General features: G+C 45.4%; 1 protein-coding gene across 3 annotated transcripts in view; it reads left to right on the top strand.

The window, feature by feature from the left end:
* The window catches only part of SLC1A2 (solute carrier family 1 member 2), a 144,693-nt gene that overhangs the window by 88,048 nt on the left and 38,074 nt on the right, over nucleotides 1–18,571 (top strand). For all 3 annotated transcript variants that reach the window (XM_046014959.1, XM_046014958.1, XM_046014960.1), the window contains exons 4-6: nucleotides 2,165–2,415; nucleotides 9,194–9,362; nucleotides 13,705–13,831. In XM_046014959.1, coding sequence (XP_045870915.1) covers nucleotides 2,165–2,415; nucleotides 9,194–9,362; nucleotides 13,705–13,831 — 547 coding nt within the window. The remainder of the gene's footprint in view (nucleotides 1–2,164; nucleotides 2,416–9,193; nucleotides 9,363–13,704; nucleotides 13,832–18,571) is intronic.

Here is an 18,571-nt window from a genome sequence, read left to right on the forward strand (position 1 = left end):
AGTTTGGTGGAATGAATGAATGGGATGATCTGTGTCATTTTATTTCAGAGCCTTGGTTTTTCTGTCTCTCAAATGGAGATTTTCGATCCTAAAAAAAAAGTTTTCCATCTATTGGTCAGTCTGACCATCTCTCTGTCTAGCAATAAGAGATGAAAGGGAAACAGCCACATTAAAAGTGATGATAAACAAACAAAAGAGGTTTTAATTTTGAATGTATATTTTTCTAATTTTCCAAATTATACTTGGCTCAGATATTGATAAGTAAAAGTAACAAATAGGAAAGGAAATTTTCTCTTAACTGTTTAACTGGGTATAGAGGGAAGTGGGTATTAAAAATAAAATAAAAGATTAGATATTAAATCCTTTGAGGTTTTTGAGAAAAGCACCCTTAATGTGTAGGTCATGCTTGCTTGTTTGGGGCTGAAAGAATTGTTTTATTTGAAAGAATTTGTTTGCTTCTATGGGCTTATACTGGCAGTTTTTTCCTTACCAAATAATATTGCTTGAATAGGGTATAAATTCATGGAGTTTAGAGACTGAGCTTGGAGTTAAGGATGAAAGCTAGGCTTTTTTTTTTTTTTTAAGATTTTATTTATTTGACAGAGAGAGAGATCACGAGTAGCCAGAGAGGCAGGCAGAGAGAGAGGGGAAAGCAGGCTCCCTACTGAGCAGAGAGCCTGATGTGGGACTCGATCCCAAGACCCTGAGATCATGACCTGAGCTGGAGGCAGAGGCTTAACCCACTGAGCCACCCAGGCACCCCGAAAGCTAGGCTTTGATTGGTATTTGGGTGCCATCTGGGTGATCTTGAGAAAGCCATCCCTCTGGACTCTCGACCTTATGAAGAAAGTGAGGCCTGGAAACACTGAGAGATTCAGATGCTAAGCCCATTTTTCTAGAGTCTCTGGTCGACCAGTGAGCCCGGTGAATGCAAGGTTTCATTATTCAGCCCAGACTGAGTGTCCCCTTAAAGGCTTCTTTGCAAACCAGAGAAAATGTTCTCCATGCCCGTTTAACAGAACATAGACAGGGCAAGCTGGCCAGGAAAGTGAGCATCTGTTGGCCAGAATCCGACTTTTGGTTGTAAGGAGAAGTGGCTCAAATGCGGGTCAGCCCAATTCAGGAAAGTTCACACCAACGACTTCCTCCCCCACAGCAAGGGCTACAATCTCTCTTGTCTAGTAAAAGCAGAAACTGAAACCAGGAAGTAGAAAACTAGAAGAAACAACTGGGAAAAAACCCAGTGAAGGTAGGAGTTTTTGTGACTTGGCTTGGAATTTCCTCTAGCAATCACAGGACCTCCCACAGTGTAGATGAAGTCCCATCTTTGTGTTCTCTAATCCCTGCACTAGGTTGGAAGATGTAGGTCTTCACCTACATTTTGTGCTTCACCTTGGAGGAATGAGGGCTGTGCTAGATCACTAGGCTAGACTCTTGATATCAGTCACCAGGCCTACTAGCTTTTCATTTTTTTTTTTAAGTGAGGACATTAACAACAACAACAACAACGAAGTAAAAACCAGCAGGTACTAGCACCATCACTTCATAAAGAAAAGCTGTCTTGGGGCTCCTGGGTGGCTCAGTGGGTTAAGCCGCTGCCTTCGGCTCAGGTCATGATCTCAGGGTCCTGGGATCGAGTCCCGCATCGGGCTCTCTGCTCAGCAGCGAGCCTGCTTCCCTCTCTCTCTCTCTCTGCCTGCCTCTCTGTCTACTTGTGATCTCTCTCTGTCAAATAAATAAATAAAATCTTTAAAAAAGAAAAAAGAAAAGAAAAGCTAAATCTAAAAAAAGAAAAGAAAAGCTGTCTTAATACAAAATATATGGGAAGGACATCATCTCGGAATTAAAAATGGAAAATATTCAACTTTAACTCACTATTGCAGACTGACAAAAAGTAGTTACCGATCAGTTTATAAACTGAACGAGAGAGATCAGCTTTATAAACTCGGAAGAAGAGATCATCAACTCTCCGCAGTTCTCCAGAACCTCAAAAATGTCCTTGGCAGATCAAACTGTAAACCATAGGATTAGAATCTTCAGTAGCAGCAGCTGTAATCAACCACGAATGCATTTGAGAACTACAGAGCCATGTTACGGGGATGCAGAGATGGGCAGTTAACAGAGACATCACAGGAGTCCTCTTTCCAATGTCTTTTCAATGCAGGGTTGTCGGGCCTGGATGCTAAAGCCAGTGGGCGCCTGGGGACGAGAGCCATGGTGTATTACATGTCCACAACAATCATCGCTGCGGTACTGGGGGTCATCCTGGTCTTGGCGATCCACCCGGGAAACCCCAAACTCAAGAAGCAGCTGGGGCCTGGGAAGAAGAATGATGAAGTGTCCAGCCTGGATGCCTTCCTGGATCTTATTCGCAATCTCTTTCCTGAAAACCTGGTCCAAGCCTGTTTTCAACAGGTAACCCAGCATTCCAATGCTATATGCCCCTTTAGCCTCCTAAGTGAGCAAGATAGTAACTTGGGGAGTGTTTCAGTGAGCCAGCTCTGGGGAGTCATTTCCTTATATTTAATTACCCCTCTCTCTAGAGCTTGTTTGAGATGATTTGCAGCAGGATTTTGGGATTAAAGTCATGATTATTTATTTATTTAGTTTTTGTTTTGTTTTGTTTTGTTTTTTGTTATTAACCTTCTTTTTTTTTTTCCAGCTCACTTAACAACATCTCTTTGCTCTGGGATTCCCCTTTCTTACCTTCCCCCCCCACCCGTTACCTCTTTCCTTGTTTGTGGTTCCCCTCTGCATATTGTCCAAAGACACATTTTTTTAAAAAAAATTATTTATTTTTATGGCAGACAGAGATCACAAGTAGGCAGAGAGGCAGGCAGAGAGGGTGGGTGGAAGCATGCTCCCTGCTGAGCAGAGAGCCCGATGCAGGGCTCGATCCCAGGACCCTGAGACCATGACCTGAGCCAAAGGCAGAGGCTTTAACCTAACACTGAGCCACCCAGACACCCCTCAAAGATGCATTTTTATCACTTTTGCCCACAACATCCTAGAATGCCGAGTGGGTCTCAGTGTTGGTAGTATAGCAAAACCGCAAGGGGTAGATTTTAAAAATACACATGACCTACAGAGTCAGAATCTCTAGTGTGGGCCCAGGAAGTGGGTATTGTTCAAATTGTGGAAGTAATACACGAGGGTTGTAAAAAGTTTAAACAGTCTAGATGCACGTAAGGAGTCAAGTCCTCACTTCTGGTCCTTAGAACTAATCATGCTGGGAATTTTATTACTTCCTGAATATATAGTATGATGCATGCAACATCTTTTTTTTTTCAAGATTTATTTATTGTAGAACAAGAGAGAGCAGGAGAGTGAGAGAGAGTGTGCGAGCACGGAGAGGGCAGAGGGGGAGAGAGACACCAGCTGACTCTGTGCTGAGCTCGAAGCCCAACATGTGGATCGATCTTACAACTCTGAGATCATGACCTGAGCCCAGTCCAAGGATCAGACGCTCAACCCCATGTATGCATAATCTTAAAAAAAAAAAAAAATCCACCCAAGGGAACTGCATTACCCATGCCATGTTACACTTGCTTTTTATTTAACGTGGTTTAGCATTATCTCTCTCTCTCTTTTCATGACCGTGTAGTATCTCTAAAAAATAAACTCTTGGGTGCTTATGTCTTGCCAAAGAGTTTCATATTTCAGATTTGCTGGATGTTACAAAATGGCTCTACAAAAGTTTGTACTAATGTCTATTCCCACCAAGTGCATACAGGAAGATCAATTTTTTAAAGCATTATGATTCTTAAAAAATGGATGATTCTGCTGAGTGGAGCCACTGTGAGAGGCGCCGAGGCCCCCCTCACCAGTCTGTGGTCTAGCCCCAAGGTCAGGTTAGGTCAGAATATTCTCCAGCTCCCAGTAACCCAGGGAGCAAGTCAACTAGAACCAAAGACCCTCCTTTAGTCATTTCCGGGAAAGCGCAGAAAAATGAACTCAAGAAAGAGGCAGACTGGAGGAACAGTTTGCCTTCCCAGCTGCCCCCAAAATACTGTTGCCAGTCACTGGGGAGCCCAAATGAGTCTGGGTTAGGATGTGTTCTCTGATTTCTGATGCCAGTCTGCTGGCACCATAGCACGGCGCTATGTTAAAGAAACGCATCTCCAGGATAAAGAAGATGTGTATAGGGGCGCCTGGGTGGCTCAGTTGGTTAAGCATCTGCCTTTGGCTCAGATCATGATCCCAGGGTTCTGGGATCAAGTCCCGCATCGGACTTCCTGCTTGACGGGGAGTCTCCTTCTCTCTCTCCCACAGCCCTGCATGTGCTCTCTTGCTCACTTGCTCTCTCTCTGATAAATAAATAAATAAATTAAATTAAAGAGAAAAGAAGATGTGTATATATACACAATGGAATATTACTCAGGCTTCAAAAAGAATGAGCTGTCACCATTTGTAACAACGTGGGTGGACCTGGAGGGTATGATGCTAAGGGAAATCAATCAGAGAAAGACGAGTACCATATGATTTCACTTATAGGTGCAATCTAAAAAACAAGACAAACAAACAAACAAGCAAAAAGCAGAAGCAGACTTACAAATACAGAGAACAAACTGATGGTTGGTAGAGGGAAGGAGAAGGATAACATGGGCCAAGGGGAGACGGATACACAGGCTTCCAGTTAATGGACTGAGCAAGTCACAGGGACGAAGGGCACAGCAGAGGGAATAGAGTCAGTGCTACTGTGGTAGAGTTGTGTGGTGATGGAGGGCAGCTGCCCTTGGGGTGAGCGGGGTCGAATGGACCAACTTGTCCGGTCACCATGTTGTATGCCTGAAACTAAAGTAATCTTGTTGTCAGCTCGACTCCAGTAAAAAATAAAAATAAAATAAAATTTAAGAAAACAATAAAAAGCAAAACCAAAATGTTCCATTAAAAAAAATAATGAGGGCACCTGGGTGGCTCAGTGGGTTAAGCCGCTGCCTTCGGCTCAGGTCATGATCTCAGGGTCCTGGGATCGAGTCCCGCATCGGGCTCTCTGCTCAGCGGCGAGCCTGCTTCCCTCTCTCTCTCTCTGCCTGCCTTTCTGTCTACTTGTGATTTCTCTCTGTCAAATAAATAAATAAAATCTTTAAAAAAAAAAAAATAAAAAAAAATAAAAAAAATAATGATGGGTTAAAGCCTCTGCCTTCGGCTCAGGTCATGGTCCCAGCGTCCTGGGACGGAGCCCCTCTCTGCTCAGCAGGGACCCTGCTTCCTCCTCTCTCTCTGCCTGCCTCTCTGCCTACTTGTGATCTCTGTCTGTCAAATAAATAAATAAAATCTTAAAAAAAATGATGACAAAAGTAAAAGAAACCATTTCAGCCCAGGAGGTTGGCTGGGGAGGGGTTCTTTCTGGCACTCCCTCTGTAGAGTGGACTTGGCCCTCTGCCAGCCCACTTAGAAAGATGCATTCGCCTGCTTTGGGGAGAGAGACATACGCGGGTGCCCCGTCTGTTATTAACATTCTGAAAAGAGCACTGTGGAAGTGTAGCTGTGGAACTGGGGAGGCGGGGATCGGGGCTTCCTTCTTGGGCCCTGTCGTGTCCATGTTCCATACAAGGCCACCCCCTTTGGTGCCCTCGGCAAGGGGGCACTGAAGCAGGCATCCCCCTGGAGCTGTTGTTGTGGGCTGCGGTGAGCCGTGCTCTCACTAGGCAACCTGTCTGGTCAGTGGGCAGTCTCGTCTTGGAGCTGTCCACGGCAGGACCACTGAGGGCTGAGCTGTTTCCCGCCCCGCCCCCTCCTGGGACACTCCCTCCCCACCCCCGCTGGCAACGTTCATGAGGAATGAACCCCCAGCAAAGCCCAGGGTCACTGTCCCTTTGAGTTAGGATAATCAGAGGAAAAATTCTGTAGAACTTTTTTTAATGATTTATTTATTTTAGAGAGAGAGAGAGCAGGAGCAGGAGGGGCAGAAGGAGAGGGAGAGGGAATCTCAAGCAGACTCCCATGCTGAATGCAAAGACCCACACGGGGCTCCATCTCACGACCCTGAGATCATGACCCGAACTGAAACCAGGAGTCGGATGCTCACGTGACTGGGCCACCTGGGCACCCCCGTGTTGGTCATTCATTTACCTCAGGGCAAGGGAGCATGCAGATTCCTTAAGCTGGACTTCAGGCAGCCTAGAAGAAAGGGGTCTTAAACCAGGAGCCATTCATGGACTCAGGAGGACCTCGAAGAGGACTCAGAGAAAGGGAATTGTTATACAGTGACATCGCATTGCTGGAGAGAAATGGTGCCTGAGGGGTGCCTTCTGTGCCCTTGGGATTCAGCTGGAAGTGATGACGAAAAGCCCGTCTTGGGTGTGGGGGGCCTTCACGACCAGAGTTAGACACAGGGGTGGAAAGAGGAAGGTGCAAATCCCCAGAGAAGAGGCTGCCTTTCCCCAGGCTGCAGGCCCGGGGTCTTACAGAGCAGGGAGGTGACCCAGGCTGAGGTTTCCAGGACAGCAACGAGCAGTACGTTGCAGCCAGACCACAGGAATCTAACCCGGTGACAGGAACCATGTGGGTCTTCTCTTCCGGGGAATCCAGTGGTCTGTGTTCACTCATCCACTCCACATTTGTGAGCACCTCCTGGGTGCCAGGCTTCCTACTATGCAGGGGACACCATGGGCAATGAGACACTCTGGGTCCCTGCCCAGGGGAACTTACATTCAGGGAGTGGGGGACACAGACCAGAGCAAACATCACGTACATACACAAGCTATTCAAAAAATTAAGGTAAGTGCTCTCTAAGCACTGGAGGCAGGATGAGGGGCTCTGCAGTAACGGGAGAGACACCTGAGCTGAAAGAGTGAGGGACGAACTGAGCTAGGCTGAGGATGAGGCAGAGCCTGCTGGGGACTGGGGGCAGAGCCTGCCTGGAAGAGTTGCCTCCAGAGAGAAGGAAGGCCAGTGTGTGGGAAGTAGAGCCAGCTGGGGGAAGCAAAGCTCAGCTCAGGCAGGACCTGGTAGGCCACGGTCAGTCTCAGGAACTTACTCTAAGAGAGTTTTAGGCACAGGGAGACAACTGTTTTTCTATTTTTAAGAAATCAACCCGGCAGCTTTAGATGTAGACAGAGCTCTAGGGAGCTAGACTTACCTGGTGTTTGCAGGTAGACTAGAAGGCGGGTGGGAATAGCAGTGAGCAGGCTTTTGCAGGTTGTAAGGTGAGAGACCCTGATGGCTTGGACTTGGGTAGACTGGCGTTGGCACCTAGGTGGCGCTGTCCAACCCAGGTAGGCTCAGATCAAGAAGTCTCACTTATTTGTGGAGCATAACAAATAACACTGAGGACATGGGGAGATGGAGAGGAGAAGGGAGTTGAGGGAAACTGGAAGGGGAGATGAACCATGAGAGATTATGGACTCTGAAAACCAACCAGAGGGTTTTGAAGGGGCGGGGGGGGTGGGAGGTTGAGGAACCAGGTGGTGGGTAATAGGGAGGGCACGTACCGCATGGAGCACTGGGTGTGATGCCAAAACAATGAACACTGTTATGCTATTAATAAACAAATAAAAAAAATTAAATTAAAAAAAAAGAAGTCAGGCAGAAACCAGGCCCGTGTTCCTGTATCCCTAGCAACTTGCCTGCAACTTAAGCTACTGGTCTGTGCTGTTTCGAAGCTGATTTTGGAGTCAGACATGCCTCATTTCGAATCCCGCTTCAGCAACTAGTTAGCTGTCTGCCCTGGAGTTAGCCCTGGAGCCTTAAAGGGCTACTGTTGACCGAAGAGATGATAGATGGCAGGCTGTGCCCTTGACCCTGAGAGCCACCATTTATTTACCACCAGGGCCACTAGTCTTTTGAACTCAAGCTTTGGCTTCTTTAGCATTCCCAGGACAGGTCCCCAGTTGGCTTCTGGTCTTCCCATTTCCCCTGGGAGTGTGACTCTGTTGCTCCCAGAAGCTTCCCTTTGGATGGTTCCTGTGTTCTTTCTTCATGCCGACGTTGCTCAGGCCAAGGGGGCCAGGAGCTTCCTGTTCTCCCCTTGCACACTCAGCCTGACCTTCCTCCCTCCCTGCACAGGTGCAAGTGGTCAGGCTAGAACAGAGCATATCCTGCTTTTCTCCCACTTTGGACAATGGTCCGTTTGGCATTGCTCACCGTTTGGCCCCGCCACAGTGAATTGGGTCCATGGAGCCTAGGGAGTAGAAGAATTCAGTGGTGCTCAAGCCCTCTGAGTTCAAGTCCCAGCTCTGCCAAGAGCTCTATTGATTGACAAGTCATTTGAGTTCCCCATGCCTCCCCTTCCATATCTATTCAGGGTTCAGCCATCTGTTGCCTACTACGTACCAGCACTGACATTCTAGGATTCTGCATGAGTTCTATTTTAATACCCTTGGAGGTATTGTTTCTCTGGGCTCCAGTGTGAATTTTCACAGCGCTCTGCATGCAGGGCGCCTGGCACCTTTAAAAATAGAATGGATGTCACAGATGTCGAGGAATAGCGTGAAAGGTTCTTGGGAGGCCATTTCCATGGAGATGCTTGGGAAACATTGAGCAAGGCTTGGCATCACTGTCTAGAAGGAGTGGGTGTCTTCTTTCCTTACATTTTGATCTGAAATATAAGCCAACATCCCTGTCATTGTAGCTGCTGGCTGCTGGTACATCTGGTGACCAGATGGAGATGCCCAGCAGAGCATGATTCTGGAAGGAGCTCAAATGAGTGGGTCTGTGAAGACTCTGCCAGACAGGAACCAGGCAGGAAGGAGCAAAGCAGGTGGACCATGAGGTCTCACCTGATCCCTGCCAAGACCCTCACTCTCCTACCCTTGACCAGATCCAAGGCCCCTCCCAAGGGACAAGAAGGGTCATCCAATTGGTTTCACCATAATGAAAAGCAGCCATGTTGGATGCCGGATGTTGTCTCCAAGATGCAGGGCTACCATCATGGGAATGTAAGAAGTAGACGTCTGTCCCCCACCTTGAAGGGTGCGTCCCATTACTGAATCACACCACATTACAAGTGAAAGTTATAAATCCTGTAATTATCGCATGATGAGAACAATTGTTTCCCACTATATTTGTGTCATAAAATGTCACTTTGTTAAACACAGACATATAAAATATTCTGCAACCTTTGTAACCTTGTTTTTTGACAGTTCTTAATTATTTTTTCACGTACTGGGAACTTTATAAACATGTAAGTGTCTAGACTTTGGGTGACCAAACCTCTCACGTTTCTGTCCCCCCCCCCCCACTCCGTTAGATTCAAACGGTGACTAAGAAAGTCTTGGTGCCGCCTCCGTCAGACGAGGAGGGCAATGCCACCAATGCTATCATCTCCTTGTTGAACGAGACTGTGACAGAGGCACCTGAGGAAGCGAAGGTGGTTATCAAGAAGGGCCTGGAGTTCAAGGACGGCATGAATGTCTTAGGTAGGCAACCTGGTGTTCATCGCAGGGGGAGACGATGGCCAACCCTTCCTGCTTCTCAGCACCCAGCACCCCTGCCTCCCTTCTCAGAAAACCCGCCACTGCTGTTCTGTAGGTGGAGCAGGAGGCTCTCTCTAGAGAGCGAGTTGAGGGTCATGGAGACCGGTAGTTGAGAGATTAAGGAAGAAAGAGAGGGCAAGCAGGACCATGAGGGAACATGGCAGCTAGGGGTCGGTTATGGTAAAAGAGGGCACTAACATTCATTGGGCACATTCCCTGACTCTCTGTGTGGAGTTGACAAGTAACTTTCTCTGACTGTCCATTTCATGAAGTTACATATCCAAATTTTTCATTTTTTAAGCTTTCATATTATATTATTTTTAAGCTGTTCTTGGGTGTTAATGTTGTGCTAGGCACAGGGGCAGCCCGCCCCGGCTTTCACATTCTTCAAACGAATACCATGCTATCAGGAGTGTAAAGTGTTGGTATTGGTGCTCCAAAGGAGCTTATACAAAGGAAATGACCTTGTTTAATTTTGGGGGATTCCAATGAGCCCTTTTCCCCTAGTCTGGAGCCTTCCTAGCCTTCCATGGCTTTGGGTCTTTGGCTCGGCAGGCTGACCAGGTTTGGATCCCTTATGGACTACTCACAGGTGAGCTGACCTTGGCCGAGTTGCTCCACTTCTCAAGCTTCATGTGTAAAGTGGGGTTGGGATTGCATTTCTCTGGTAGATTATTATGAGTATTAAATGAGACTGCACCTGTGAGGCACAATAGCCTATGCCCCATGCTCTGCTGGTGCAGGCTACGGTCGCTATCCAAAGTGGATGGAGAGCTGAGGAGCTCAATAAGAAAACAGCCCATAGAGAATGAAGACTCCCATCACATGAGTGACTCCCATTTGCTCAGTTTACTCCCCAACAACCCCCTGGGTCCACCCTCCAACATACCCCACACCCACTGTTAAATTGATGTCCCCTACATAAGAAAGAGGGACATTTGGCCCTAAGCTGGGAGAAACAGGGAAGCTGGGCAGTAGAAATAGATTGATCCATGCAAGCAAGATTACTAAGGATTTGAGGGATTGCTGGCTAGAAGGGGATCAGCTCAATGGTCCTTCCACTTTACCATCTAGGAGATCAAATGCCCTTGTCTCCTTAGTAGGGTTGTCAGAGAAGGGACTGGACACCCAGTTAGGTGTGAATTCCAGGTGAACAACAAATGACTTTTTTAGTGTAAGGTATGTCCCAAATATTGTAAGGGACATACTTATACTAAAATAAAACATATTCGTTCTTTATCTGAATCCACATTTTAACTGGGTATCCTATTTGTTTGTTTGTTCTAAACTTGCTCACCTGACACCTACTTTACCCAGAATGGTTGAGAGAAAGAGGTAGAGAAGAAGGATTGTCTTGGCACTGAAAAGCAGAAGCTTCAGTAGGGATCTTCTTAGTTTGGCCTGCGGGAAGCAGGTTGAATAAGTGAGAGCATGGGAGGAGAGGCAATGGAAGATCAATAAACATTGTTGACAGTCATTGTGAGGTGACAGGAGGAAAGAGAGAGGACAGAGAGGGTGAGTTCCTCTGAGGGGAGCTTGCAAATACCCTCAGATCCACCCCGGATCCACCCCTTCTCGCCCATTGCCCAGATATATGTGATCCTTTGAGGACCTTCCCAGCCATACTCTGGCCCTGAAGCCCCATGGGCAAAATGAACCCACAGTCTGCTACATATTCTGGAGGAGGTTAAGGCCATGAGTCATGAGGCCAAAACTTGGGGTGAATCATTCAGAAGACTTTCATGGTCGTTTCCAGATTCTCGGTGGATTCTGGGAAGTCATGTTGACCCTGGGCTGCACTGGGGAGTTTCAACACAACTCACTACTCTCTCAGCCCCATTGATCCAGTCTAAGGGGGCTTTGTTCAAGCAAAACATCCCAGTTCCAGTAAGTGACTTTAGTGAGGTGATGTTGACAGAGGGTAGTGACATGGAAGCTGGACATGGGTGGGCAGCTGCAGACGGCACTCTGGAAAGCCAAGGGAAGTTAGACTTTTGAGAAACTTTCCATGTACAAATCCCTTGGTCTTCTAAGGGTGGAGAAGGTGGCTTTTGTTTTGTTTTGGAAAGTCCCAATGATCAGGCATTGCAGTAAGTGAAGACAAAACCTTGGCTCTGGGCTCCCTCTTCTTGAGGTACTCATTTCTCTCCCCAGTAACCTCCAGACCACTTCCGAGCTCTCTGCTCTAACCCCAACCATTAAATCAATTCCTGGCAGAGTTTGCTCCTTCCAACTTCTCTCTCTTAGTGATAGATGTGGCCCAGTTTCTGCTGACCCCACAAGGGGGACTTTTTTCTGCCAGCTCTTTGAGATTTTGAGACCTCGAGTTTTTTCTCTTAAAATCTCCAAAAGGAATTAACTGGGTAATATTAGCTCTTCTCAGCCAGAATGTTCACAGATTATTTCTCACCAAACACCTAGCAAACTCCTCTCCGTGCGCTTGAGAGAAGGGCTTGGAAATAGCCCAAATTTGGTTCCATGCATGATGGGAGAGCTAGACCACTCTTCCCTGATCACTAAATTTCATGAAGCCTGTCTCTGTGGCCAATAACTCACTTGTAAGGCCCTTGCCAGTCTTTCTAGCTGAGATCTGAAAAGGAGAAGTATTCACTACTGGGGATTAACAAGCCTGGGTGCACGTGCTGGGTTCTTTTTGGTAAAGAGAGAGGCTCCAATGAAGGATAGTTGCACAGTCTGAGTTGATATGTGCTTGGTGTGGGGAAGTGAGTGGTTTTGGGGGGGCTAGGAAAAAGGTAAAGTCAGAGGTTCAGAGAAAAAAGAATTCCTCCCCAAGAGAATCAAACTATAATGCTATAATTTTCCCAGTATAATTCAAGACTCTGGGCAGAACTGGACACAATAGGAAACTGAATATAATAGGGAGGACTGGCAATTAGGTCTGCCAAACTGGGATAAGGCCGGTGTAGACAAGAGGAAGGAAGGAGAGGGTATAGGGGATGGGCCATACTGCATTTCAGAGAAAATGTCAGATGGGTAAGCAAGGTCCTATGGCCAAAGGGACACTAGCATTGACTGACAGTTCATGCAAGTAGTCAGAATTGGAGCCCCAGGACTGGCAATCGTGGGTCAGAAGTGTGGTGAGGGCACAGCCTGACTGGGAATCAGAAATTCAGATAAGCAGTAATGGGGATGTCTGTAAGCCATGTTGAGCCCTAGTCCCTGGGTAGGCCTGGGTGAGACTTCAGGCTGGGGGTGAGACTCTGAGGACAAGAATGGGAAGGAATGGTGAGGGGAAGGAATCTTGTGGGGAGAGAGAAGCCAGGCCCAACTTGGAGGAACCAAAGTATATGGCAGCTTCCCAGGACAGGTACTCAGGTGGAGGGAATGAGGCAAAGACAATACAGAGATAAGACCCAAGGTTGGGTGTTGGAGCTGCTTCAGGACCCAGCGCAATTTGATGGGGACAGAGTTGTTCACATCCTTCCAGCCCGGGTTAGGATTGCTCTTACATGCTGTGGTGGGGCTGGATTGAGATTGAACTGAAGTGATGTCAAGTGAAGGGAGAAGGAGGCTAAGGGGCTAGAAAGTTATAAAGTCTATATTCTGCCTTTATGATATTGCAAAAAAATGCAGTAAAAAAGGAAGCATTCTACCAGATTTGACCATGAAAAGAATGATGAAGAATTAATAACAAGTTAAATCCAAACGAACTGGGTCAATTGGGGTTCCCCAACTGTTTTTGATTTCTCATTGCTTTCCATTTGACTTTTCAACATTCTTCCTCCTTCTCATGTTAGGCATGTAGCAGTAGAAAAATACTTTTATGCTCAGGATTTTCCTACAGTGAAACATACCAGCTATGCATGAGTTTAGGATAACACCAAACTAACATAGACATAACCCTGGCAGGGATTTTCTTGGCTAATTGGTCTCTGCAGTTCTAATGTAGGCTCCAAAGTTTGCACGATAATCCCCAAGTCCCAACAAGCCTTCTTTCATTAATCTATGTACTATGGAATTGGTTTACCCATGATTTCATAAGTGAGGAGGAGAGAGAAGAGAGCACTTTTGAGTTTAGAATGAAATGGAATTCATTTCCTCCAAGGAACTAACACCACTGACAGTTCAACTTGCTGTTGTGGGAAATGTTAGGGGATGCCATAATTATCCAGGAGAAAGGTATTTTCAGTGTGAAACCGAATGCCTAATTCACAGGGCAACAGGCAGGGGAGAAGGTGGCTCCCTATGTCGGGAATGGTGAAGGAGGGAGAAGAAACACATATTTCTAATCTGTCCTCCTGTGTAATGTGATTTCCCCCAACAGGTCTGATAGGGTTTTTCATCGCTTTTGGCATCGCCATGGGGAAGATGGGCGAGCAGGCCAAGCTGATGGTGGAATTCTTCAACATTTTGAATGAGATTGTAATGAAGTTAGTGATCATGATCATGTGGTAAGAGGCTTGTTCTTCCTTCAGTGTGGTGGGGGTAGGGGTGTCCAGAGGTCTTGGGATCCTTGGAAGGTCATAGATCCTTCCTAGCAGGAGAGAGTGGGTGGCCGTGGACCAAGCAAAATGCTCTCCAGAAAGACTTTGAGAAAGGGATGAAAATCTCTTTCTGGGAGCTTCCCCTGGAAAATGGTTTGGAAAACTACAGCCCATCCTCAGGCCAGATCCTTTCTGCTACTCATTTAGTGGCCTACAGGACTAGGTTTTATGTTTTTATGTTGCTGGGGGAAAAAAAATCAAAAGAGTAATAATATTTCACACACATGAAAATTACAGGAAATTCACATCTAGGGCCCATAGATAAAGTTTTATTGGCACACGGCCACACCTATTCATTCACATATTATCTAGCATTGCTTTATGCTAAATGGCAGAGTCAAGTCGTTCTGACCAACACCATGTAGCCCCAAAGACTGAAGTATTTACTATTTGACCCTTCATATAAAAAGTTTGCCAATCCCTGCAGTGGGAACACAAAAACAACAACAACAATTAAAATGAGGGACAAGCTGAAAAAACCAACTTGTAATTCTGAAGCCAGGAGTATCAGAAAACACTGAGATAAGTCCAAGATACCAGGGATGATATGGCCTGACCCGGGGTGTGTGGAAGGACCGCCACTCGAATATTCTGGGATCCAAAAGCAATGTATTGGAGACTCTTGATTCAGACAGAAGGAAAAAGAGGCAGTTTTCAGGCCATGCAAGCAAAATGATATCACAGAGGACACATTAAAATTATAAGTACTCTTGGAAATGTGGTTCCACCCTCTAGTTGTATAGAAGAGAAGACTCTGGTCTAGAGTGACTACATCTTGATTGTACAATATCACAATCATTAGAACAATAAAAACCTATCAATTCTTGATTTCCTTTTATCTGTGAAGAGCCATGGTAAGTGCTTAATACTTACCTATTGTAACTCCAATAACCCTGCAAAGATGGTATCATGACTCTCATTTTCCTGAAGAGGAAACTGAGGTATATTGAAGTTGAATACTTTGCTTAAGACTGTGTATCTGGGTGGGGGAGAGGAGCTGGAGTACCTGTTGATTTCACAATCCTTGATGCATAGTTGGGGGGCTTTTTTGTTTGAATTATCCAAGGAATACCATCTCTACTCCATTTCATGTAGGTTTATGGTCAGTGGTTCTGAACTCTAGGGCAGCCCAGGAGAGCAGGGGCATCCATTCCTTTATAAAGGAAGCTATACCACCTTCAGAACTTTCTAGTGCCCCATATCTCTCAGATGGAAAGATTTTTTTTAAGATTCTTTATTTATTTATTTGACAGACAGATCACAAGTAGGCAGAGAAGCAGGCAGAGAGAGAGGAGGAAGCAGGCTCCCTGCTGAGCAGAGAACCCGATGCGGGGCTCGATCCCAGGACCCTGGGATCATGACCTGAACTGAAGGCAGAGGCTTTAACCCACTGAGCCACCCAGGTGCCCCTCAGATGGAAAGAATTTTACATGCATTTGTTCCAGATCTCTATGATGGTCTGGTACGCCTGCCTGGAAAAAAAGAAAACCATTATTAGATCAAGCGACATCTGTGTCCTGTCACAGAAATTCTGGATTACAGATTCCCTGTCTCTGTGTGCTCCCGGCCTACCCACCTTCCCCAATCCTCCTCTGATCTTCTTTTACTTCTGTGTGGCACCTTCCACTAAAATTCTACCTTCTTTTTCTCTTCTTCCTCTTCTTGGCCCCTATTCCCACTTTACAAGGACAAAAATCTGTTTTTGACTTATTGTTTTTACCTCCACAGAACCAAACATTGTGTCGTGCTGGTAGAAATTCTTACTGAACCCTCAGGAGTGAGTAGGCTAGCTGATGGGCCTCAGATCAAGAAGATGCGCCTTGTGATTTCATGAAACATATTTACTAGACTTGGCTTATTTCAGATCATTGCTTTTTGTGCTTTTAAAACACACACAGGATGCCGGTAAAATTGTGTGTGTGTCTGTTGTGCTGATTCTTCAACTTCCCAGGCAATCCTCGATTTCTGAATATTTCTTTTCTATGAAAATCTAAAGTCACACACAATGTGATGCTCTAAAAAAATATGCTTAGAAACTTTAAGATCCATCTGTGGTTGCTGAGACTTTAATAGATGATAATGCCTAAAGTAGGATATGCCTCTTGGTAGTAAACATTAGGATTTGCCCTGGTCTCCTAGAATTTTTTAGAATGAGCATCCTTGCTCTAAAAATTCAGTTCATATTTCTGTATGATGATACTAGTGATGTGGACTGTGTCATTTCCACTGAGCCCATGAAGAAAAAGAATCTAGGAGGTGAGGTCAGTCATGGGATGAAGGGCATGATCTCTTCTCCACAGGGATGAAGGGTGTGGATCAAGGTTTCCTGTTCACTGAAACCAAACCTCCTAAAGATTTAGCATCAAATTCCAGGAGACGCAGAGCAATTGTGAATCAGGGACAAGGCCTATGGAAAGATTTCTGACAGCTGTTCGGTGACCTCATCTAGACAAACAGTCAGGAGGGCGTTCTACGACACAAGATGCCGTTTCTACACATTTCCTTCATTCTTTAGCTGTCTCGTCAGCGCCAGATAACGATAGTGTGGGAAGGTTTGGGGTGAAACACTCAATTACTCTTTAACTGACCCCCTCAAAGCTAAATGATCAGTTCTTTTGGATTCTTCTCTGTGTGGTAGTCAGAATAGTAAAATAGCAAAATAAAACATTGCAGAGGTGGCTATTATTGTTATAGGGATTATTACTAAATTATAACTTAGAGTTACGAAATGTTTGCTATGTGCTCAACATTACCTCTTTTATTGTGCTGCACCTATTTATTACTGAGGAGCTAATTATTATTATTATAATTGTCATTAAATCATAGCTAAGATTTGCCAAATTCCTGCTATATGCTGAATACCGTTCCACTTGCTTTACGTGCATTAACTGACTTAATTGTCTCAGTAATACCCAGCAGAAATAGGTAGTTTTATTAGCCCCATTTTCCAGATGTGAAAACTAAGCACAGAGCTTAACTTGCCCAGTGTTGCACAGTGCCGTATTAACTAATTAATTAATTGTATGGCACCTTATCCAGCTTCTGTCCGACTTCACACCAGAGTGAATCCAGGACACTCTGGTTACTAACTGTGTGACTCTATGCAAGTTAGACAGATCCTAAAGCCCGTATCGGAATGGATTGATCATAGAATCACCTCCTAGGATTGCTGTGAGAATTAAATGAAATTGTGACCAATGGTTACCTAGCATTTCTCATGTGCTGGGACCTGCCTAAACATTGTCTATGAACCAGTATTATCATTGCAGTTATTTTGTGATTATCATTACTGTTATCATTCAATCCATATCCTCTGTTTCTCTGTGTTCATGGACTCTTCAAGAAGCCTAAAAGGTCCTCTGATTCACCAAAAAAAGAGAGAAAAACCCTTAATTTCAGTATGATTTTCATATCCTCATTTTTTGCAAATTTCTTTAAAATATTTTTTTTCAAATCTGAAAATCTAAACAGAAAGTAAAACTTTGCATACTCTCGCCACTATAGAAACACAAAGCGAGAAGTGAAATCTCTTCATTCTTTCAATTTTCCCTCCCTGTTAATCTACCACCACTAACACCCATCCATCCATCCATCCATCCATCCATCCATCCATCCATCCATGCATCCAGCTGTCCATCCATCCATCCAATCATCCATCCATCCATCCATCCATCCATCCATCCATCCATCCATCCCTGCTTTCACTCCACAAATATATTTTGAGCCCCTCTTCTATGCCAATAATAATTTTAGGTGCTGGTGATATAATGGTGAATGAGAGAGAAAAATTCTGGCCCTCATGGAGCCTACATTCTTTTGGAAAAGGAGAAGAATTAAAGGAATAAAAGGAAACAAATCAGAATTCAGACAGTAATCACTGCTACAAAATCAGTAACCAGGACAGTGGGACTGAGAGTGATGGGGGATGGAAATATGCCTTAGACTTGATCCAGAGGACCCAGGAGGGCTGTCTGGGGAGGTGACTTTTGATGAAGACCTGAAGAATGAAAAGAGGTTGCTCTGTGAAGAACCAAGAGGAGAATTTTCCAGGGGGAGGTAACAGCAGGTAAAAGGTTTTCAAGGATCAGAATGAAGATCAGGAGTAGCTGTAATGTGGTTGGTTGGTGAGGAGGTAGAAATCTGTGAAGTTGGGGAGGTGAGCAAGAGGCAGATCCCATAGGGCCTTGCAGGCTACCATGATGAATTGGGGTTTATTGACTTGAAAAATGAAGTCCATAGGAGGCTACAAGCCTGGAGGCTCTACATACTGATTTTCAGCCTATCCTGATAAAAATTTCTAATCCACACAAAGTAACTCTGAGCACAGTCACACCTTGGATAGTCAGGGCACCTGTCTAGATCTAAGTGGACTGGGAAAAATGGAGAGTTGTGTTTCTTTTTGAACCTGAATGCAGTCAACACCCCTAGGTAACTCTTAGAATGTATATTTAGCTCTCTATTGACAGAATCTCCCATTTCTTAGCTCTCCTGGCTTCTGTCCCAAACTGGAAGGCTAGTGTTGCTATTGGCAACCAATAGTAGTGTGGGACAGAACCAGAGTGGCTTTATGGCAAGCCTGAGAAAGTCCCTCCACTAATTTCCATCTAAGTGTCTGATCCACCATGGGTCCTGTGACTCAGAGTCCTG

This window comes from Meles meles, chromosome 8, assembly GCF_922984935.1.
Source record: "Meles meles chromosome 8, mMelMel3.1 paternal haplotype, whole genome shotgun sequence".
NCBI lineage: Eukaryota > Metazoa > Chordata > Mammalia > Carnivora > Mustelidae > Meles > Meles meles.